Here is a 23,726-nt window from a genome sequence, read left to right as displayed (position 1 = left end):
CTTGCCCTCACCTGAGGCAGAGGTCCCTCAACAGAGTCGCTTCCCAGAGACCCTCACCCAGCAGGTCTTCAGGGAGCCCAGTTTCACAGGGATAGATGCTAATTCTCCAGGTTTATGATGCTCTAACAGGGACTATTTAAACACAGAAGGACTCCTCTCCTAGGGAGCTCACAGAAATAACCCTTACAGGTTATCCCAAAGCCACACTCGACTCTTGACAAACTCCTCCGTCTTCTTGTTTTGCTTCAACAAATTACTTCAGAGGATCCGGAGTGTGGACTGAAATAACACGGGGCCTTGGGAGCCACCCTGCTAGTGTGGGCAGTGACAGGGCAGATGGTGAAGGGAAGCGTCTCCACGTTTCAGGGGCAGGAGATCTTAACAGTTTCTAAAACTTAAGTTCATTAAGTCATCAGAACCTGCTGTTTGTCCCCACTTAGAAGCAGCAATAAGCAAGGATATAATTCATCCGCTAAAAATGTTCTCAAGCCCAAAATAGCTCTGTGGATGGACCCACACAACCCACAGTTCTAAGCCCGAGGGCGGGGCTGCAGCCAGAACCTCGCTTGTGCTGGTCGAGACCCCACCCGGCTCTGCTGTTTCTCCCAGACCACACCCTGGTCCCACCCACCTGCAAGCAAGGCACCGCCCCCAGCATGCCGTGACCACAGGCGCTACAGTTCCTATCCTAGGGTGGGGTCCCTAGGGTGGGGTCAGGGCCAGGGGCCTGGAGCTGGTGGGAAATGCGAATCACACCCCACCGGAACCAACCGGGCTTGAACAGCCTCCCGGGGCTTCCTACACAAGCTGAGCTGTTTCTTCTGCTGCAAACCCCTCTGTCTCCAGGCCTGAACTCTCCCCCTCACCTGCTTCCCCCACCTCGAGCTCCATCGGCAAATGCTCTCGAGGCCTCTGACCTCCGTGGGCAGTGACGTCTACACTCACCTTGAGCCTCTTTAGGAAAAGGAAGATGGTAAAAAGCCTCCCAAACGTTTATGCTCTGAAATCCATGCTCTGCACTCTTGTTGCACCAGTTCATCTGGACTTAGGAAGTTCCTACCCGCCTCCCAGCAGACAAACAGCCTCTGCTCTGTCCTCCCACCCAGTCCTGGACTCTCGGAGCATTCGGGGACCATCAGCTCATAACTGCACAGTGAGCCACGAGGTGCTGTGAGGTGAGGGATCGCCAGCATCACACGGCGCAGCGGCAGACGTTACCAGAGTGATTTCTCCACGATCTTGGTCCTGAAAACCTCCTCCTGGTCTAGGTTCACGGTGCAGAAACAATCTCGCATCTTGTTTGGCCCCGGGTACGTGGGAAGGTTTTTGGCTTCACCTAAAAGCAAACATAAATCATCAGTTTAGCATGGAATTATTTAGTCTCCTAGTTAATCTCAGACATCTTTCCCAATAATGGGTTTATTCCACAGCAAGGCACCTGCTCACTTCTGTATATTCTGTACATTTTCTTGTCACCACCAGTCAAAGTGCTGAAGAAAAGACCATTTGTACTGTTACATGAAGGGGACATACATTAACCTCTAAAGCAGTGGATCCCTGTGAAAGCAGGGACCCGTCAGCCTAGAAAGTACGGACTGTCTTCTTTTCGCCATGGTCAGTCAGTTCAGTCCAGTCGCTCAGTCGTGTGCAGCTCTTTGCAGCCCCACGGACTGCAGCATGCCAGGCCCCCCCCGTCCATCACCAGTTCCTGGAGTTTACTCAAACTCATGTCCATTGATTAGTCCCTTTAATATTGTTAATGTTTAAATCATGGTGTGTGTAATCACTCAGTCGTGTCTGACCCTTTGCGACCACATGGACTGTAGCCTACCAGGCTCCTCTGTCTGTGGAATTCTCCAGGCAAGAATATTGGAGGGGGTTGCCATTTCCTTCTCCAGGGGCTCTTCCAACCCAGGGACTGAACCTGCGTCTCCGGCATTGCAGGCAGATTCTTTACCATCTGAGCCACCAGGGAAGCCCTTAAATTACGGAAAGACACGGGAATGTAAAAATGTCCTCTCACTCCCCTTTAAGCACACAGCTCGGCAGCACCCTCCGTTAACTACAGCATGCTTGCAGTCAACCTCAAGAGCTCTTCCACCTCACGAAACTGAAGCTCTGCATCCGTGAGGCTGCAGCCTGCCGTCTCCTTCTGCCTCTGTGGCCCTGACGACTCCAGGGGCCTCACAGAAGTGGGCTCACCGTGTTTGTCCTTCTGGGTCTGGCTTATGTCACTCAGTGCCATGTCCTCAAGGTTCACCCAAGTCCTGGCCTGACTCAGTAGTCCCTTCTATCACGAGGCTGACACTGCTTATCTATTAATTCCCAGCTCTCTTTTTATTCTGATTAATTTGATAGTATTAGGTCAAAGTTGGGGCAATAACCAAGGATCACAAAGAGTCGGAAACAACTGGAGTAACTCGGCATGCACGCACAAACAACGCCAGCGAGAAGCCCAGGGTACCAGCCGTGCCCGCGCCTCCCCCTGCGCATTGGGAAAAAAGGCACGAGCTGTAGGCAGCCTGGTGCCACTGGCCCATGGCGCCTTTGGCCCTGGGTCTGACTGGAGACTACCGGCAAAGTCCCAGCTGCTGGGCCCTCTGCCAGGAGCCAGGGCGAGCTCGCTGCGGGCCACCGAGCTTGTGGACCAAGGGGGAGCAGAGGGGGCTTCTCCTCCCAGGTCAGAAGGAAGGAACCCCCTCAAGGAGCTCCTGCCTCCCAGGGGCCTCCTGCACCCAGCTGGGCCAGGTCTGAGGGCCCCAGACGCAGGGCCAGGAAGGGGGCCGGGTCTGAGCACCCAGCACCGCCGGAGCAGTCCCGGCGTGGCAACACTGCCAGTACCACCAGGGCCGCACCCCCGCCCCCGATTAAAGCTAAGGGAAAACAACAACAACAGAAACCAAACTGAAACCAGAGCGGACGCTCCTCAGAGCTCGGCACCAGAACGGCTACACCTCCGCCCCAAACACGCCTGAGTCTGCTCTCGGGAAACGCGCCGTTTGCAGCTTCCTGCCGCGGCCTTTGAAGGGCAGAGGCGAGTTTGCGAGCCCGAAGCCTCTCTTTCAAGCTTTTCATCAATGTCATCACTCGGGACAGAGAACAGCAACAGATTATAGAAGTCACGCAATAACCGAGTGGATGTTTTCCGTGCCAATAAATCAAGAGTTCTGAGGCTTCCGAGCAGCCCTGGCTGCAACCTGAACACACACAGCTTCTGCACTCTGGGGACCTGCCACACGCGTGCCTGAGACCCCAGGCCTCCCCTTGGGGCCTCAGCTTCCCAACCATGAGGCGTGAGGACACACGTCCCAGGTTCCTCTAACTCGAAAGCTTCCGCGGGGTTTTCCTGCAGGAATTGTCAGGGAATCATCAGTGGCTCTCAGATGGTAAAGAAATAACCAATGAACGTTTTCCTACGATTACCCCCACGACACCTCAGTGTTGCAAGGCCCTGGACCAGGCCACTCCAGGGGAGCTGGGCACAGAAACACAGACAAGCTGAGAAGGGCACGTGATTCCAGGCAGCTTCCAGCCCTGTCATGAAGCGCCTAGAAACAGAGTTTCCATTCGCTCCTGGCAAACGCAAGTACTCACGTGTACCCACGCAGGTGCATGCCGACCAGGATGAACCGCATCCGAAGGGGCCCATCGACTTCCTGCCTGCTTCCCGAACTGATGCTCACAAACCTTTCCCCGAAACCACTCCGACGTCCCAGCTGACACTGCTAGGATGTGACTGCACTTCCTGTTGGAATGGTTTTTTTTGGGCAAGAAATGAGATATTTAGCTGCAAGTGCCTGTGTTTCTTAAAAGTAGAATTAAATCTTTTTTAAAAAGTCTTACTGGAGATGGCCTCTAGTGGAAAACGCAGAATGGGGATTTTTCCTGTTTATTCTCCTAAGAACCTCAAAACACAAGCAGCGGCAGTTGACACTTCTCTTCAAGGACAGAAGAGATGGAAGTGCCTTCTCTGAACAACCGCTTGAAACCGTGAGATGCTGAACATGGCCTCCCACCCCCGCCCCACCCCCAGGGTTACAGAAACATCCTGGTTGCTATGACGATGGCAACATCGGAGACCAGCCAGACGCCAGAGCCAATGTTAACAAGTGACTCAGGCCAGGAGGGCTGGAAGGAGCCGGCACCCCATCTGGCCACGTCGTCTGCCGGGCCCTGCAGCCGGGGACAGGGCAGGGGCGGGTCCCAGCCACACTAGAGCAGATGGCGTCTCCTCCAGGTGCGTCACTTGTGCCGAAGGCTGGAGGTCATTTTCTTCCTGACTACAGACTATGGGGCCTTTTTGTCCCTCAAACGAGAAGAGAGATGTGTTCTTTCTTCTCATGTGTGGAGCTTTGCCTAAGAAGGCAAAGTCATGCCTGGTATTCAGTAGGTGCTGATTATTTGATAAATGAATGGATGGATAAATGCCTACAAAGAAAAAGGAAAGTAAACTCCGGTTTCATTCTAAGAGTCAAATAAGTCACATTATCCAACGTGTCCCTCCTGTAAACCACGACTCCAAAATGTATACTGTTCACCCAGAATGACTGTCTGCTGGTGGATTTGATCCAGACAGCAAATTTGTGCCAAGTATCATCTCTGAATGCTGACTTTACTGACAGACATAAAAGGTGACACCTAAAAACCATAATAAATCAGCGCTGAAGCAGCAAACCTGTTTCTAATTAAGGCATCAGGCCGTGGTTCCTGGCCGCTGCTGGCCACGCTCCGCACGCACTCCAGGTGATCACAGCCAGAAAGACCCAGCCCTGCAGAGGGCTGGTCTCCAGCCTGACCCAGCAGAGGCGTGGGCCTCCTGAGGGCCGTGGGTGGTCTCCGCAGCTCCTCCAGCTTCAGCCCAGACCAGGAAGCCCATTACCCTGCAGGGCCAGCAGTGTGGTCTGCACCCCAAGAGGCTGTCGCTGGTCCAGCCGGCCCGGCCCCCATGTCCACGGGCTCCCCTCCGAGGGGCTCTGACCTCAGCTGCTGCCCTCACCCACCCCCGGGAAGAAGCCCAGCGATGAGCCGGGGCCTCAGATCTGCCTTGTCCCTGAAGCAGCCCAGCGATGAGTCGGGCCTCAGATCTGCCTTGTCCCTGAAGAAGCCCAGCGATGAGCCAGGCCTCAGATCTGCCTTGTCCCTGAAGCAGCCGAGCAATGAGCCGGGGCCTCAGATCTGCCTTGTCCCTGAAGCAGCCCAGCGATGAGCCGGGGCCTCAGATCTGCCTCGTCCCTGAAGCAGCCCAGCGATGAGCCGGGCCTCAGATCTGCCTCGTCCCTGAAGCAGCCCAGCGATGAGCCGGGCCTCAGATCTGCCTCGTCCCTGAAGCAGCCCAGCGATGAGCCGGGCCTCAGATCTGCCTCGTCCCTGAAGCAGCCCAGCGATGAGCCGGGCCTCAGATCTGCCTCGTCCCTGAAGCAGCCCAGCGATGAGCCGGGCCTCAGATCTGCCTCGTCCCTGAAGCAGCCCAGCGATGAGCTGGGGCCTCAGATCTGCCTCGTCCCTGAAGCAGCCCAGCGATGAGCCGGGGCCTCAGATCTGCCTCGTCCCTGAAGCAGCCCAGCGATGAGCCGGGCCTCAGATCTGCCTTGTCCCTGAAGCACGGGGCCTCTGCCCTGTCCGACTACATATGCTGGTCCTCAGCTCAGCTACAGGCCAAACCCTGTAACCACACGTGACCAGCTGCAGGAGCCCCGGACCCTCGTCCTGCGGAGACAGCCCTCCCCAGCCCTCCCCACGCACAGGGGCAGGGCCTGGTGAGGCAGCCACAGCCCCCGGGCCCCCGTCTGCTCTCTCCAAGTACCTATGGGGCTACAGAGTCTGGTGGCCAGTGTAGCTCCTTGTAACTACATAAAAGCCCATTTCCTGCCAGAGAGCAGTTTCATGATGAAAACATTCTCTTTTCTTGAATATGTTTTTGACTGCGTTGCTGTTATCTTTTAACACTTGATATTAAGTAGAACAGCTTCTCAGATGGCTCAGGGGTAAAGAGACCCTGCCTGCCAATGCAGCAGACACACAGAACAGACGCAGGTTGGTCCCTGGGTCGGGAAGATGCCCTGGAGGAGGAAGTGGCCCCGACTCCGGTATTCCTGCCTGGGATATTCCATGGACAGAGGAGTCTGGTGGGCCACAGTCCATGGGGTCGCAAAGAGTCGGACTGAGCTACCGAGCACACACGCGCATTGAAAGAACGAACATCCCCATGACCAGACGAGGCTAGATTTCTGAATCAAGTTACAGGCAGCCACCTCTAGAACAGGCTGATTCACAAGCCAGGAGAGCTCCGGGCTGAGCTGCCTGACCCAGAGCAGCCAAGGTCCGCTCCAGGTACTGGGGTGGGGGGCATACCTGGGACGCAGGAAGACTCGCAAACGTGCATCTCAAGTCTCCCCCAATTTCCAAAAAGAACAGGTGACAACATGAAAGACAAGAATAAAATAAGGCTGCCAGAAGGAAATTAAAGTCTAACATGCGGCAGGAGAGAGGGGAGCTGCAGCTTCCAGGCCACTGTGAGTGGCTCAGTGACACACCCGGGTGCTGAGTCCCCGGGAGCCAGTGAACATGTGGAAACGGCAGAACACACCATTCTCGTGATTTACCTAAAAATGAAACACACCAGCTCTCCAGGAGGAAACACTATGAAAAGACAGGCAGGCATGTCTTCCGAGAAACTCTGACAGAAAATGCTGATACGCCCTCTGGGGCTCTTCTCTGCCCTCGGGTGGGGACGCAAATGATGACCTGTGACGAGCACGCAGCATGGGAGGGGCCGCTGATGGGCCGAGCCGCCCAGGCAGCCAGGAGCCCCGGGAAGAGACTGATGGGGCCCGGCCCCCGACACGGACACCACAGGGTCGCCCCTCAGACTCTGGGGCCACGAGACAGAGGGACCCCAGAGCCTCTGGTCATCCCCTCCTCACTGTGACCCACAGTCACGTCTGCTCCCGCTTCCTCTCTGCATCCAGCAGCGCTGGGCAGACGGCGAGCACTCCCGAAACCTGTGTTCCAGCGAGTCAAGGAGCGAGCCCGTGACGACATGGTCTGCTGGGCACTGACCATGCAGCAGCCACTCCCCGAACACACAGCACGGGGCATCACAGCTCCTGTGCCGCCCCTCCCGGGGGCACTCCCACGTCCCTCCCTCTGGTCTGGGCTGGCCTCAGGGCCCTGAGTGACCAGGGGCAACTGCAGGGCTTCCTGGGGGAGGTCGGAGCCACAAGCCTCCACCCTGGCCGAGGACACTGGTGCTCTGTGTGCGGAGCCACAGGCCAGGCCCCGCTACCATGCAGGTGACCCAGGAAGCCCTAGCCAGCCTGACCTTCCAGCGCCCCACACAGTGACAGAGGCCTCAAGTACTCGCAGGGCAGCCTGCCCACCAGCACTTCCTCCCAGCTGCACGTCCAGCCCGTATCCCCGCCCCGACGTCCTGAGAGGTGACGGCGCAGCGCTCAGATGCTCAGATGCTCAGGCAAAGCGACGCCTCCCCACCCCACCCGCGGTGACGACCCAAAGGTGCGATGCACCCGGCTGCAGAGCACCCAGGAGGTCCTGGGCGTCCCCCCGGGTGACGAGACCCTGCCCTGCGCCCCTGGTGCACCTGACTCTGACACAAAGGCCCTCCGACTCGAGAATGATGACGCAGGACAACCGTGCGGCGGGGACACTCGGGCTCCGGCAGGACCATCGACAGCTGGGAGAGGGCACTGGGCACTCAGCAGCGGCCGAGGGCTTTCCTGGCTGTTAGCTGACGCTCAGGTCAGCTGTCCCGACGCGGTGACTCTTCAACGCTGAATTACCTGACGCCATTTAACACTGGTGGTTTCACACGTTTCTAATTCAGAACTCTCATGCCTTTTGCGAATTCAGGAGGTCAGTCGTGCTGAGCTACGTCTCCACCATGATGGTCACCGGCCAGGTCGGGGCGGCCCTGCCCAGGGGCCCTGCCTGCCCTCCTACGCTGAGACCGGCAGAGTTTATCTCGTGGCCACCCAGGCCTTGAGGAAGCATCACCCAAGTACAAACACGAGCCGGGCCACGTGGGGGCACGCCTCCTGCCTGAGGCCTCCTCCCACCCCAGAAGCTTGTCTCCCCCAGGCCCAGGCACGGGTCACCTTGAGTGCTGGGCATCTCCGGCTGAATGGACGGTCCTGTGGGGCTGAGAAGGGGAAGCTGGGGCACAGGTCCGTGGCACCCCTGCAAGTACAGGACGCAGGGCGGGCAGCACCCTCCAGGCTCCCAGGCCCGATGCCCCCACACCCGCAGGAGCCCCCAGCTTCTGAGCCAGCGGGAAAGCAGGGGCTGCAGGGGCGGGTGAGGGCTCCCCACCCTGGCTGCCCCTCGCGGCACCTCACGCAACCACTCCCGGAAGAGCCCGCAGACCACCTGCCCACCCGGAGCGCTCCTCCGTCTGCCGTGGCAGCAAGGGGACCTCGGGGTCAAAAGACAAGTGTCGCTGAGGCTCCCGGGGGAGTCAAGCCACAGGCACGAAGCAGCTGGGTGGGGGTCACCCTCAGACCGGTTTTATGGACAACACCCCCCAGAATTACTTAGATCTTCTAACTGAACTGAATGCAAATATTCAGCACCTGAAACACACAAAATGTCAGGTAACTTTGCTTTCACTTAGATGCCCGTCTTTTCCCAATGGGAAAAAAAGCATATGCTATTATCCTCTTGTGCTTTTCTAATTAAGCCAGAAATAAAATAGTGTTCTTGGACAACAACTCAATCCTAAAATAAAAGCTGTGAAATTAAGCCAAGGGGAAAACAAACCACGCATCTCCTTTATTTTCTAACGTTGTGAACAGGTATTTCTGATGCCTTGGAAATTGAAATTTTGTGCCTCTGTTTAGGAAATACTTTCTCACCTAATGCTGCATTTCCAAGGGCTGCTAAGACCAGAAAAGGGGAGTGGTACTTACGGCTGTCTCCCCAGCCTGGGACACAACTGAGCGGGCCCCTGACAAGCCTGCCCAGATGATGGGAGTGGTACTTACGGCTGTCTCCCCAGCCTGGGACACAACTGAGCGGGCCCCTGACAAGCCTGCCCAGATGATGGGAGTGGTACTTACGGCTGTCTCCCCAGCCTGGGACACAACTGAGCGGGCCCCTGACAAGCCTGCCCAGATGATGGGAGTGGTACTTACGGCTGCCTCCCCAGCCGGGGACACAACTGAGCGGGCCCCTGACAAGCCTGCCCAGCTGATGGGACCTGGAACTGCACCTGCCGTCGGGCACCAGGCACCCAGCAGGCATGTGGGGGGCATGGGGGCACGCGGGCCCCTCCCTTCAGGGTTCCTTGGGGCAGGACACATGGGAGAAGGCTGACGCACACGCTCAGTCAGGCAACAGCACTGTCACAGGCCCCACATCCAGCCCCGCCATCTGACAGGCGTTGGGGTCACACTGGGGCCTCCGCTCACACCCAGCCTGGACCAGCCTCAGCGAGTGACACCCCTCACTGGTGTTCCCAGCACCCACGCCTCGTCTGGGCCCCTCAAAGATGGAGCAGGGGCTGCAATAGCTGGGCGTCCTCCCAGGAACCACGTCCTGTGACGGCCTGCTTCGACAGGCCTGAACACATCTGTAAACTGCAAATCCCCCAATTAATTTTCACATACCAAACTCAAAAAGAAGCTTCTGGAAAACAAACTAAGGAAGGTACTTAAGTCAACAGGGTCGAGAACGCCCTTATGTGAGACACTGTGACAGCTAACACAGGGGCTGGAGCCGGATTGTTGGAGTCTCACCCCAAGTCAAGGCCCCCGCTCGGCGCCACAGACCCTCAACCCTCTCGTCCTTCGTGCATCACTAACTGCGCAGGGACTTCCAGGAGGTATCAGGAAAGGGCGTGGGGTAAGGGGTCAAGGTAGCTGAGGGAGAAGGAGATAAAAGAGACGGCAGGGGCATCACAAGAGGCAACAAACTAAGGTGAAGACAGCATGGAAACTGCCGGAAGAATGAGGCCTCCTGGGCTCGAGCTCCCCAAGGGCAGGGAGGCCACCCCTCGCGTCCCTGAGCCTCTGGGCAGGGTCAGGAGGCGCTGGGACACAGACGATGCAGAACAGAAAACACAGTCCACAAGACGTGCCTGAGGGACCTCAGACAGGGGAGCGGACCCAGGAAGAGCCAGGAAAGGGGCACAGCTGGGCCGACGCCTGGCAGTGGAAACGGACGAGACATCCCACAGCTGGCTGTCCCCCCACAGCCATCTCACAGGTGCGAGGGTCTACAGGTGTGTACGTACATGTTTTGATTTTTGTTTTTCAACAGAAACATTTATTGAGATAGGGTCAGCAGACCGTAACATTCACCCATTTAAAATGGACAGTTCAATGTTTCTAGCACATTCACTGGAGAAGGAAATGGCAGCCCACTCCAGTGCTCTTGCCTGGAGAATCCCAGGGACGGCGGAGCCTAGTGGGCTGCCGTCTACAGAGTCGCACAGAGTCAGACACGACTGAAGCGACTCAGCAGCAGCAGCAGAGAAAGCACAGTCACAGGGCTGTGTGCAACTACCAGCCGTCACTGGGCCTCCCTGGCTGCTCTGCCTGTGAAGAACCCGCCTGCGACGCGGGAGACCCCGGTTCAGTTCCTGGAGAAGGGATGGGCTACCCACTCCAGTGTTCTTGGGCCTCCCTGGCTGCTCTGCCTGTGAAGAACCCGCCTGCGACGCGGAGACCCCGGTTCAGTTCCTGGAGAAGGGATGGGCTGCCCACTCCAGTGTTCTTGGGCCTCCCTGGCTGCTCTGCCTGTGAAGAACCCGCCTGCGATGCGGGAGACCCCGGTTCAGTTCCTGGAGAAGGGATGGGCTGCCCACTCCAGTGTTCTTGGGCCTCCCTGGCTGCTCTGCCTGTGAAGAACCCGCCTGCGACGCGGGAGACCCCGGTTCAGTTCCTGGAGAAGGGATGGGCTACCCACTCCAGTGTTTTTGGGCTTCCCTGGCTGCTCTGCCTGTGAAGAACCCGCCTGCGACGCGGGAGACCCCGGTTCAGTTCCTGGAGAAGGGATGGGCTACCCACTCCAGTGTTCTTGGGCCTCCCTGGCGGCTCTGCCTGTGAAGAACCCGCCTGCGACGCGGGAGACCCCGGTTCAGTTCCTGGAGAAGGGATGGGCTACCCACTCCAGTGTTCTTGGGCCTCCCTGGCGGCTCTGCCTGTGAAGAACCCACCTGCGACGCGGGAGACCCCGGTTCAGTTCCTGGGCCGGGAAGCTCCCCTGGAGAAGGGATGGGCTGCCCACTCCAGTGTTCTTGGGCCTCCCCGGCGGCTCTGCTGGTGAAGAACCTGCCTGCGACGCGGGAGAACCTGGTTCAATTCCCGGGTTGGGAAGATCCCCTGGCGAAGGGATGGGCTACCCTCTCCAGTGTTCTTGGGCTTCCCTGGTGGCTCAGACAGTAAAGAATCTGCCTGCGATGCAGGAGAACCTGGTTCAATTCCCGGGTTGGGAAGATCCCCTGGCGAAGGGATGGGCTACCCTCTCCAGTATTCTTGGGCTTCCCTGGTGGCTCAGACAGTAAAGAATCTGCCTGTGATGCAGGAGACCTGGGTTCGATCTCTGGGTTGGGAAGATCCCCTGGATTAGGGCATGCAACCCATTCCAGTATTCTTGCCTGCAGAATCCCATGGACAGAGAAGCCTGGTGGACAACAGTCCATGGGGTCGCAAAGAGTCAGACACGACTGAGCAACTATGCACCCCTCACACCCCCTTCCTCCCCCTACCCAGGTCCAGGCAACTTTGTTCTGCCCAGGGTGCCCATGTGGTCTGACTGGGTGTCAGTTCAGGGTTCAAGTCCCTGCCTCACATCTGCAGGTCCCGTCCCATCTTCATTGCTTAAGTGTGTTCACTGGTCCACAGTTTGTAACTTTCACACACATCTATCGAAAGTCAAGCTAGCCACCGCATTTGAAACACTCCTTCTGAGATCCTTGCTAGAACCCAGTCATCAAAACCGTGCACCTTTCCAGCCTGAGAAGTAAAAATGCTGTGCGCTCTGCTGTCCATTTGTTACAAAAGGCTCTTATTGTAGGACCTGATTTCATTCCCTTTATTCGGGACTTAAAGCTGCTCCCCAGCCTCTCTCTGTCCCTCTTCCCCGTCCTCGGCAGGACAAGGTCCCCCAGACCCACCCTGCCGAGGCTGGCACCCCCATTGTGACGAAACCGTGAAGATGAGGTGCAGGGAGCTGGGATCTTGGCCGTCAATTTCTGATCTTTCCAAGCGTGTGTGCACCTGTGCTCCTGACTAGCTCCTCTCCAGAACCTGTGGGGTCGGCCCGGAGGGGCTGAGGTCCCCCACGGCCAGAAGCTGCTGGTGGCCTGCCAGCCGGGGTGAGGGCTGCTGCAGTGCAGGTTTCTGGATTCTGACAGCAGAACATTCCTAAAAGTTGGCATTAGTGTTATTTTGGATTCCAGGAGGGAAGACAATCTGGAAAATATGATTTTGGGGAAAGTCGCTAAGGGCACCATGGCCGTGGGCCCTGCCAGGCTCGGGGAGCAGGGGCGGGCACCTGGCCTCCATCCGCAGAGGGAGGATCCAGGCTCATTTTCCAGAAATGATCCAAAGATGACCCCACCGTGTCTACTCTGGTGCTACTTTTGCTTTTCTTTCCTTTTTCCCACACCTTTCTCTGAAATAGTCGTGGCTTGAAGTTGAGAAAGAAAAGTTCTTAGATGTTAACAAAAGATTAGAAAAACCATTTTCTTATAAATTCAGAACTTGCACAAAACACAAAGTTTCGGAAATAATTCTAAATGCACGGTGTCCCTTCGCCCTTTGAGCCCGGCCTGGAGGGGCCACTGCCAGATCCTTTCAGACGGGGGACCTGAAGTCCGACACACTGACCAGGCCTCGCCCAGGTCAGAGGTCTCCGTGCTAACCTCCGGAGAGCGGGGGCCATGGAGGGCCTGAGCCCCCACACCCTCTGCGCTCAGCACCCCCACCCCCCGCATCCTCAGCAGCTCCTGTTCCGAGTCGGGGCATCTCCTGGAGGGAGGGCAGCCACGACACAGCCAATTTGTTCACTCGCGTGACCTCCGGCGGGCACGCGTGACCTGTGCAAGCGCACGTGTTGCATGCCGGCCGCAGCACCTCTGCAGGAGCAGCAACAGCATCTCGCTCTCCCAGCAAACCTGCAGCAATGAGGCACCGCCCTCAGCTGGGCCCCTGAAGACCCCCTGAGGCCCACAGCCCTGGTCCTCAAGCCTCTGCCATTCCGTGGAGGTCACCTGTGCCCGCGGTGCCAGCTCCCCCTGCCCGCTGTGCGACGCCAGGCGACTCTCAGCAAGCAGGCGAGCAAGGAATATGCTTGGCACTAATGGGCCCGCTCAGAGGTCAAGGGGCCTGGGCCTGCAGGGGGACCTTGGGCTCATCAGCCGTCTTTTCTCAGATTAGTAGAAACCCTGCGGCCAGTCACACGCACTACCTCGCAGAGGAAATCAGGAGGCGGAAGGGGGCACCCTGAAAGCGGGAAGAGGCGGCTGGACTGCAGCTGGGGCTTTGCACCCGGAGACCATGGGGCAGCTTCTTGGAGACACGGAGGTGGGGGAGGCTGGGATGCAGAGTGCCCCGGAGGTGGCGGCCAGGGGACCCCTGCAGGCGGTGAGGGGCACAGGAGGGGCAGGCCAGGATAGGCTGGAGGCTGAGTGGAGCCAGAGGAGGCGGGACACCCCAGGGAACATTCCGGAACACAGGCTTCACTGTGCCTGAGGCCACAAGAAGAGAAGCAGCTGGAAGACACACAGGTCGGGATGGGGGAGGCGGGACCTTGCCAGGGGTTCAGAGAACGAAAGCTTCATAACTATTTCTAAAGGCAAGCCACTCCAGTACTCTTGCTTAGAAAATCCCATGGATGGAGGAGCCTGGTAGGCTGCAGTCTGTGGGGTCGCTAAGGGTCGGACACGACCGAGCGACTTTACTTTCACTTTCACACATCGGAGAAGGAAATGGCAACCCACTCCAGTGTTCTTGCCTGGAGAATCCCAGGGATGGGGGAGCCTGGTGGGCTTCCGTCTGCGGGGTCACACAGAGTCGGACACGACTGAAGTGACTTAGCAGCAGTAGCAGCAGGCTGTGCGCTCAGCCGTGATTCATCCACACGAGTGTCTCCTGGGCAGGAGGGCGGCAGCAGGGTCCCAGACCCACCAGTCGGCAGGGACCACGTGTCCCCTGGGGGGAGGGGAGGGGTGAGTGTGTGTGTTTCCCCAGGGTGGGGAAGGGGGCCTGTGTGCCTCGGGGGATGGAGGGCCCATCACTGACCAGCAGAGTCAAATGACCTGATCGCCACTGCCCGCCTTGCGGCCTCTCTGGGCGCAGCCTCCCAACACCCACTTCCCAGGAAACCTAGGCCCAGAGGCACCAGGCAGATATGAGCCAAGGGGCATCCAGGCCGCTGCCCACACTGCAGGCGCCTCTTGGTCAGAAGGCCGTGTGTCTGAGACGCAGGCCGAGTCCACCTCCTCTGGAGCTGGAGGGCCAGGTACTCAGTGTCTTCCAGGCAGCGGCTGCCAAGATGGGGCTTTCCGACATGACTCCATCCCTCTGACAAGGGCTGCTCGCCGGCTGGTGGAGGCTCCCTGAGAAAGAGCACAGCGTCCACCGCTGGGCGCGAGAGGCCACAGAAGCAAGACCCAGGACAGTCCGGATCGCGGGGGCATCCCCGGCCAGCAGTGCAGGCCTCCAGGACAGGATGCTGAGCTCCATGCCGGGATGAGCCTCCACAGTGGGGCTCCTGAGACCACTCACTCCCGCTGCAGGTTTGCCAGTCACCAGGGACAGACAAGCGCTGGCCGGAGCAGGGATGCCTGCCAGGGACTCACCCTCATTCTTGCCCTTAGGGCTCCACGCAGCGCCCTGGAGGCCTGACACAGCTGGAGGAAGCCTGTTGTCGTCCCTTTTGATTCGGGAAGCAGGGTCTCTCTGAATGATTAGCGGTCCCGAGAAACAAGCAAACAGCAGAAAGCAAGGCTGTGGACTGGCTGCCTGGAAGGTGTGTGCAGCTCCAGGTCCTGCCCAGAGCAGCGGCCAGGTCGGGGCCCCTTGGAGCTCACCGATCAGCATGTCCTCAGCTGCGGGGGCCAGCAGGCGCAGAGCAGGCTGACCAGCGCGCGCACAGCAGGACCCAGGCCCCGGGTCGTGGCCCCTCTGCTGTCGCCGGGCACCGACCAGGCTGCAGGCTGAGTGCTGGGGGGGGGCGGGCACGTCCAGAGCCGAGGCCAGTCCAGGTGGTCTCCTCCCAGCCGAGTGTGAGGGTCTGAAAGGCCTGCAGGCACCACAAGCACGGAGAATCCCAGGACCCAGCCCTGGGGATGAGCTCCTGCCAGGTGCAGCCAAGACGGGCCTCCAGAGCACCGCGGTCCATCTGCTGTCCCCACCCAGCACAGGCTGCGAGCCAGCAGAGCACCTCCCTGGACCCTGGCCGTCGGGGATGCCGGCGACCTCCAGGAGTGCCGAGCCCACTGCAGTGACCCACCCGCAGAGACAGCCTGTAATCTGCTGCCTGCAGAGAACCGCAAGCCAAGCCCAGCCAGCCTCCGGGTCTGAGTCTTCGTGGCAGTTTTAGGACAGGAGGAAACAGTAAAATTAAGACTTTGGTTTTTCCTTCTTCATTCATTACTGGAAAGACCAGCCAAGAGCAAGATCAGGTTCCACGTCAGAGAGGGCGGTGTGGCTGTGCCTCTGGCAGCGAAGGTCTGCTGGCTGTCCGGGGCGCAAGCACGCGGCCGCCGTCACTCAGACAGAGATCTGTGCTCTTACATGAGATCCGCCGTTTGTTTAGTTCACTGACAGCTTAGAAGTCCTCCCGCACTCCGCAGGTTATTCACAGCAGTTTCCAAAATGTTCCTCACACCCGGCAGCTGGGAGGCGGGGGGCGGGGGGCGGGGTGAGTCCTCAGACCTGCGCCCAGGTGGAGCAGATGCGTGCTCCGTGGAGGACGGCCGTGTCGTGCCTGGACCCACAGCAGCCTTACAATCCATCCGGAATTTGTCTATTATGGTTAGAGTTAGGATGTAACTTGTTTCAAGCCAGACGGCCAAAGAAGGCAACATCACGCTTTCCAGGGAACCACAGTGCGTCTCTGTCAGGCGCTCATACGTGTTCTGATCTGCTCCATATCCTCTGTGACACTATCTGTTAGGAACCTAGGAATATCTACCCAACATTTTAAAGACTCGACTACGTCTGTCCACTAAAGGTGACACACATGCAAGCTAACACTCCCACCCTTCGTCCACCAAAGAGGGCAACGTGCTTTCACAACACGCTTCCACACACAGCGTGCCCAGCCAGGGAGTGACAGGCCTCTACAGACAGCGGGCACACAGCCCTTCACCTCCTTCAGAATACTTCCTGGTTTAAATCTCATGACACCTAATAAACTGAATGCTCCACATCTACTCTTTAATTTATTCTTATCTGAATTAAACCACCCACTGCCCACTCACAGTGTACTGCGCCCGAGCAAAACACGGGGCTTTACAGAAACTCCTCCAGCCATGTGCCATCCGGGCCCGAGCAACCCCCAACTCCAGGACACGCGGCCTCCCTGGAGCCGCTCCTCCTCTCAGCACTTGTATTTTTAGCTCCAGAATCTGAGCCCTTGGCTGGCCTAGCCTGCCTGCTTGTTAATCAACCACGGCCCAATTCACCACTTTTCATGAATTGAAATGACCTTCATTCACAGAAGAGCCCTGCCTAACGCCCACCACCACTTCTGAGAAAGGTGGGGTGCTTCCAGCCACAGGGCTGGGAACAGAGGAGCGGCCTTGAGGTCTGGGGACTGGGCAAGAATATCAGAGAAGGCGGAGGTCGGGCCAGGCAGGGAGACGGGGATGAAGGCCGGGCAGGCAGAGGGCAGAGGGGTCGGGGAGGAGGAGGCAGAGGGCAGAGGGACCATCCCTGAATTGACAGCACAGGAAGGAGCTAGCACGGTGTGTGCCGTCAAAACAGCGGAGCCGCCACCAGAACTCCTGAAGCACAGTGAAAGGGGGTGAGAAGCAGAAGCCTACGGCCCGCGCACATCCCAAGTGCCCTCAGCGGGGCCCTCCCCACGCGGCTGTGGTGCCACCTCCGAGCCCGTCGCTGCCCATGGAAGGTCCCCACTCCTGTCCCTGGAGGCCCCACCCTCACCCTCCTGGGAAGCCCAAGTCCCAGGTCAGAGCTTGGGCAGCTGCTCTGTCCAGGCTGGGGCCAGCGAACTCCTTGCCACTCTGTGTCCCTGGTGGGAAAGCCAGCACATGCCGCCCGCGAGATGCTGGCTCCTGGCACCCGCAGGCACCTGAGCCTCTTGCTCCCGCTCAGCCCTCCCAACATGGGGGCTGACACCGTCACCACACCGTGGCTCTCCTGGGGCTGGAAGCTCGGGGAGAGGTGCCTGCCGAGCATCCACTCCCACTGGGTCCACAAGCTCATGCGGGGGCGGGGTCCACAGAGGGTGTTATGACCCCCAGTGACAAAGAAAGCCCTTCAGTGCGTGCATTCCTGAGCCACCCCAAAGGTCCCGTGTAAGCCAGAGTCCTTCCACAAAACCCTGGTTCCACAGTTATCACAGGGAAGGTCCGCTCCCTCACAGGGAGGCGTCCAGCACACCGAACCAGCAGCGGGTGGGCAGGTCACCATTCCCTTCAGAGCTGCAGGAAGGAGGCTCCAGCTGCGTGTACGGTCAGGGCAGACCCAAATCCAGATGTGGAGCATGGTGCCCACAGCCTGACAGGGTCAGAATCCCAGGGCACTCGCAGGGACACACCTCTGTGGAGCCCACGGCTCCACGAGTGGCCACAGGACATCTGGCAGCTTCTCTTTGGTCCAAACCTCCAGCGCTGAGGTCTTGGTAGACAGCAGGCGCTCCACAGTGCTGATCTCGGTATGCAGCAGGCGCTCCGCAGTGCTGCCACCTTGTTCTCAGTCCACTGCCCCACTCCGCTCATCATGGGCCCCTCCCATTAGCCCAGACTCTGGGCCAGGCCCTCGCAGCCCATTCGCGGCCACCTCTGTCTCGACGACCCTCTCAGAGCTCAGGCCGTTTGCATGGGGCTCCTCACTGACTCTCAACCTCAAGGCGTGTGGGCCCAAGGACACGGGGCTGACATTGTCCCCACTTACGGCTGCTCCAGGTGCAACAGCTAGAACTACAGAACACTGTGGATGCCACCGATGTTCTCAGAGAAAATTCCAGGGGGCTGGTGTCTCCAGGAAAGATGCGGCTGCATGGCCCGTCCCCACGCCCGCACGCAGGACCCGCCTCCTAGCAGCACCATAAAAAGACTCGGCACTTCAAGTACATTCGTGACAGGCTCCTTCCAAAGTGGCCTCTAACCACACAAGCTGCTCAAAGCCCCTCAGAACTAACAGCAGAGTGTGCTGAGCCTCCGTGCCTGGCCGTTCATCAGGCCCTCCCTGGTGCAGTCTGGGGGCTGTTGACCCCGGGGAGCTGTGGCCTGGTCCCCTCACACCGCAGCGGTGACTCAACACAGAACACACCCGGCCTCACTCCTGCTGACAGATACCCCCTCCCTCCAATTCCAAAGTGGGGGGTGGGAGTGTGGAAGCTGCAGAAGCCAAAAGAAACCAGCTCCTGGGGTCCCGGCTTCTCCTGCAGATGGGGGTGCCTCTGTAGGACAGGACTAACTGGTGCAAATACGGGGGCGGGGGACCCCGTGTCTCCTGGGTGTCAGTTCCATGCTGTGGGCTGTGGCAGGGTGGGGGGATTCCGTCTGGAGAGCAACAGCCTCTGGCCCCTGGGAACCTGGCTACAGGGAGGACAGCTGCCCCCCCAGCGCTGAGTGCAGCCGGCCTGCAGACGACAGTGCAGGGCGCACCGCAGGGGCCAGCTCAGCTCTGACCGAGCAGGTGAGCAAATCTCAGGCCTTGGGACCCTCAAAACACGGCCACCAGGCCCCAACCCAGAGCGGCTGCCCTGCGTGAATCCACGCAGGTCAAGGGGCAGAAACTGGAGGAACGGGTGAAGGTTCCCGTCTTCTGCCACCTCCGGGGGGCCCGCAGCCTTCTCACCCCTGAGGGCAGCAGAGGCCGAGGGTCTCAGAACAAAGGGTTTCAAAGGGAGGTCCTGCCCCTCGGGGAGGCAGAGGCTCGCCTCAGGGCAGGGCGTGCAAGGGGACAGGGTGGGTAGAGAGCAGGGGCACCAGAGCCAGAGGCCGACAGAAGCTGGGGGGCCTGATAGCCTCTCCTGACCGTGGTCCCGGGCAGCGGGCTGAGCAGCACTGGCCTGGATGGCACCACCACAGGACCCAGAGCCTGTGGGTCCCACACACTGCAGCGCTCAGGTGGGCTCATTCAGCGCCAGGTCTCCCAAGGGGGTCTCCCCGCCAACAGCCCCGCCTCACACCCCACACTCTACCCGGCAGCTGTGGCTAGGCGGCGTCCCCTCAAAGCCCCAGCACCTTCCCTCCATCTGCTGAGGGGTGATGAACAAAAGGAACATCAAACAGGCTTGAAAGACGCCCGAACCCCTGCCGCCCATTGGGAAAAACCACGCTGCTTTTAACAAACTTCTAAGAGAGAAATAGATGAGCGAAAAAGCCAGGTTGTAGCCTTTGTCGCCCACATTTCAGAACCACGACCGTCTCCTACAGACTTGCTGGCTAGCACGCTCTTCCTGAATTTACCCGCGATGCCCAGCAGACATCGAGGCCTGGGGGCTCTGCACGACTTGCCGTTTGCTGTGGTGTGAGGAGCCAAGTGGCAGTTTATCTGCGGAGCTTAAAATCAATTTCCTCTGATCACATGCTGACGTCTGTTCTGGATTTCCTGGGGTTTCCTTCGTTAGACTTGAGCCCACGTCTATCTTGGAAAGGACTCTGGGTCACCTCGGCCTTTCTCATATAAGGGAGGACAGTTAAAGGCAGAGGGACTGTGGAAGCGGGCGTGTCCCACTCTGGGGCCCTCGGGGAAGGATCACAAAATTGCTTATGCTGCACAACGGACCAGGGCCTCATCCTACCTTTAAAAAATGTCTTACTCTTGGTTGGTCTTCAAACTTCATGGCCCAAATGAGTGGAACCTTATTATATATTTGATTGTATTTATCAGAGCAACTTGTTTTTCTTCACTCTTCACTGGCCTTATTTTCTCTTACCCATTAATAAAGTTGGGCAAGTTTCCAGAACGAGTCTAAGAGTGGGCTGGACACGTCCTCCAGCCCCGTCTCGTGTTGATTCTTCAGTAGCCCCATTTCCACATGCAAGAGAAACAGACCCCCTGAAGTCATCCGTGAGCGATCCCCATTCCCCGAGGATCAGAGACTGAAGCTGGATGCCCCCTCGGCCGGTGTCCACATGCAGAGAGCAGCCCGGCCCGTGGAGAGGCCATGGTTGCAGGGGCTCAGCTACAGCAAGACGCCCCGGCCCGCCGCGGGCTCCCCTCACTGGTGGGTGACGTTCACACTTCATCCCCGTGCGAGACAACAGACGAGGCGGTGCCCCAGCATCTCTGGGCAAAGTCAGCACAGGGGCCGCCGTCCCCACCCAACGGGGGTTGCAGAGACCGCAGACAGCACCCAGGTTTACAAAACAGCTAACTGTGTCATTAACGCCCACTTCTCGTCATGAGGACATCGAGCCACAGAGATAAAACCACCGAATGATCCAGAAAAAAGTCACAGAATTCAACACATGGTAAATAACATCAACTGTCACCTAAAGTCCCTAACGGGGGCTGTTCTTCCCGTTTCTCCCCAAACACACGCAGCCTCGTGTGAACCTTCCGACCACGCCAAGTGTCCCAGGACATGTTTGGAAGTCAGAAGCCGATCCCGCTTCCTCAGGCCGCTGCCGCCTCGGGAAACCACCTCCTGGCAACGCCGCAGCACCTGCTCCCTCAGGTCTGCACCGACTGTAAGCTTGTGCTTCTCGGTGGGCTCTTCGCCTTGAAGTCACAGTCGGCTGCCCAGAGAAGCACCCGCGCTCCAAAGAAAACGCATGGGCCCAGGAGCTGACAGCACCCTGGGGTTCCCTCGTGGGGGCGGTGATGCCACTCAGGCCAGGTGGCCAGGGAGGTGTGGCCAGACCCCTGTGCAGACACGAGCCCACCCCTCCAGCCCGGCCCTCCCAACATGGCCACATCCGCCCCCAGAATCCGCAGCCCAGCCCTGGATCTACTGCTCACAAAACACCTTTGGCTCAAGGAGCCAATGCTGTGATTCCAGCAGGTCTGAACCCTCTGAGCCCTCTCTCCTCCCAGGGAAGGGAGGGAGGGGAAAGAGATGATAGTTAAACTCAACCCTGTAACGATCCAGCGAAATAGCTTTTAGTGCCCTCATTTTATACACTAAAGCCAAGGCACACAGAGGTTGTGACTTGCCGTAGGGTACAGAGTAGAAGTGTCCCCAGCTGCCTGGCCCCAGGATGCTGCCCTCCTCGCCCACACCCCGAGCCGTCAGGCAGCACCTGCTGGTCCACCTGCCGGCGTCTCTCCATCAAGCAAGCTGCTCCTTGCCCCCAGATTCCTGAGGCGAGGCGGAGAACGTGAAGCACCCACCAGGTGTTCATGCGGGTCCACCGCAGCCCCTTCTCCTGGATGTGCCCGTGCACGGTCAGGCCCCGAGCTGCAGGGGAGGGTCTCCACCCACCGGGTCCACGAGCGTGACAGACAGTCCCTGCCCCCACGGGGGGTCCCTGGCTAGAACTGGGCTCTGAAGGAAAGCAGAAGGTCTGGATACACTGGCCCAGGCTCCCGTGGGGACCATGAGCCTGCAGCGGCCCCTCGGAGCACCATGGGGAGGCTGTTGCCCACCCCAGATGTCTGCTCTCGAGGCAGGAACAAGCGGGCCTCCTGCTGGTTCCGCCCTGCTCCTGGGGTATCGTCTGAGTCACTCAGCTCCTGGAGCCAGGAGATGCCCCAGGCAGGAAACCTCCCAGAAAATGCTCCCTCACGTCACCCCCGCCAAGAGCCTCACCTGCAACTCGTGTTCTCCACCGCCGCTCCCCTTCTGTCCCCCACACTATGCCCTTGCCACGAGGACCCCACAGGTGACGAGGGACCCTGAGGAGGAAGAGACAGAGGACCACAGCGCGGGGCCACAGCCGGGTCCCGAGCAGGCTCCCCGTCCAGGGCCCTACTTTACCTGAGGAGGCTCGCACCTTGGAAACACTAAAGGGGAGCTACAAGCAGTGTCCTGTCCCACTGCCCTCCTGCCTCTGCTCTGCAAGGAGCCTCAGACGCCTTCAGGACGAGACAGCGATGTTGTCTACTGCCGAGAGTGGGAGCAGTGACCAATGGGCAGCCGTGGTGAGGGCCCCCCTCCCTGGGGCTGTAGGCCTAGGGCAGGGGCACGTTTAGACAAGCCACGCCTTAGAACAGAGAATGATGTGCTGACATTTAGCATATTCTTAATGACAAAAGTAGGCACTGCTCTTGTTCCGTGGGGGTCACTGTCTTAAGAAATCTTAGTGCACACAGTTTTCATCATTGCTGAGAATTCTCCAGGTTTGGAAAGCACAGTGTGCAGAGCACGCCGTGCACACATCTGCACGGGTCTGTGTGTGCCCTCGTGCACGTGTGTGCACACTTAGGTGCCCGTTCCCAGGGGAACAGGAGGAGCAGGCAGATCCCTCCAGTCTTCCTCGGCGCCCCCAAGGCCTGAAAACCCCATTTACTGTTACTCCCGTCACGTGTCCGTGTGCAGATGGGTTTGTCTCATTTACCATTCGGTCTGTAAACCCTTGGAAGGCAAGGCCTGAGAAACGGCCAGTTTACGGCTCCACAGGCCTGTGTGAAGGTGGCGTCCAGCTGCCATGGAACAACCAGGGAGGCAAATGTCACCCCACCCTTGGGCCAACTTCACCTAAAGGTCAGTCCAGGGGGTTCAGAATCACCCCTGAGACAACCTCTGAGCACCAAGTGCTGGAATAGAGATCCCGGAAAATAATTTCCCGCAGCCAGTCTTGTGATCACATCAGGCCAAGCTGACAGTTCCACTGCTGCGGGAATGACCCTGAAAAGCCAGCTCCGTACACTGGCCTCCACACGCTGCCCACCAAGCCACCCCATCCTGACTCAGAACCAGCACGTGTATACAGGCCTCTAACATGTCCCAGATCAGACACGCAGAAACTTCCCAGCTGTTCTGATATCTTCTGTCCAAAAGGACGCCTTGACCACTTTCAGGCCCCGTGACACTAAATCTGGACTAAATCCAGACTGGCCTCCAGCACGAGGGGGCTGAAGACATCCACGTACTCAGGCCAACACCCACGGCCATCAGCCCCTGCTGGCTGCAGAAACTCCTGCTTCAGAAAACTGACATTCTTATATTCACCAAACTGGGGGTCCTAACCCAGTTAGCGGTAGCAAAGCCAGTTCGGCTCACAGGAGCAGTTTCGGAACAAACAGACCTAAATTATTCCCAATCACATTGAATCGGGTGCAGGTGAGAAAGACGTAGAAGCCTCCACTCGGGCGGCTCGGCCTGCCCCTCCTGTTCACTCCTGCCGGGAAGGCCCGCCTGTCAGAAAAGACGCCGGCCGAGAGGGAAAGGCCCTGTGGGGAAGGCCGGAACACCCGCCACAAAACAAGCAAACAGAGTCAGGAGACTGAACAAAACCGAGGACGCAGGGGTTTTCTGCCCCCAAGACCCTTTCCTTCCGGTCAGGACGCGCACAAACACATGCTTGGGTCCAAATGCTGAGAAACTCCTTCTCCAGATACGGAGGCGGAGCTGAGCGGAGCAGGAAATGATGAACAGAGAAAGGAACGCCATGGACTCCA

General features: G+C 58.7%; 1 protein-coding gene across 3 annotated transcripts in view; it reads right to left on the bottom strand.

The window, feature by feature from the left end:
• RASA3 (RAS p21 protein activator 3) overlaps positions 1-23,726 on the bottom strand; it is a 107,016-nt gene that overhangs the window by 54,973 nt on the left and 28,317 nt on the right. For 2 of the 3 annotated variants that reach the window (XM_055426760.2, XM_055426757.2), the window contains exon 2: positions 1,219-1,336. In XM_055426760.2, coding sequence (XP_055282735.2) covers positions 1,219-1,295 — 77 coding nt within the window. In that variant the 5' untranslated portion in view covers positions 1,296-1,336. Of the gene's footprint in view, positions 1-1,218; positions 1,337-1,831; positions 1,980-23,726 lie in introns of all 3 variants that reach the window. The other variant, XM_088842556.1, reaches the window with a different exon arrangement.

This window comes from Moschus berezovskii, chromosome 13 (assembly GCF_049115385.1).
Source record: "Moschus berezovskii isolate FMDL1 chromosome 13, NW_MosBer_1.0, whole genome shotgun sequence".
Lineage (NCBI taxonomy): Eukaryota > Metazoa > Chordata > Mammalia > Artiodactyla > Moschidae > Moschus > Moschus berezovskii.
This window is presented reverse-complemented; position numbering and strand designations above follow the sequence as displayed.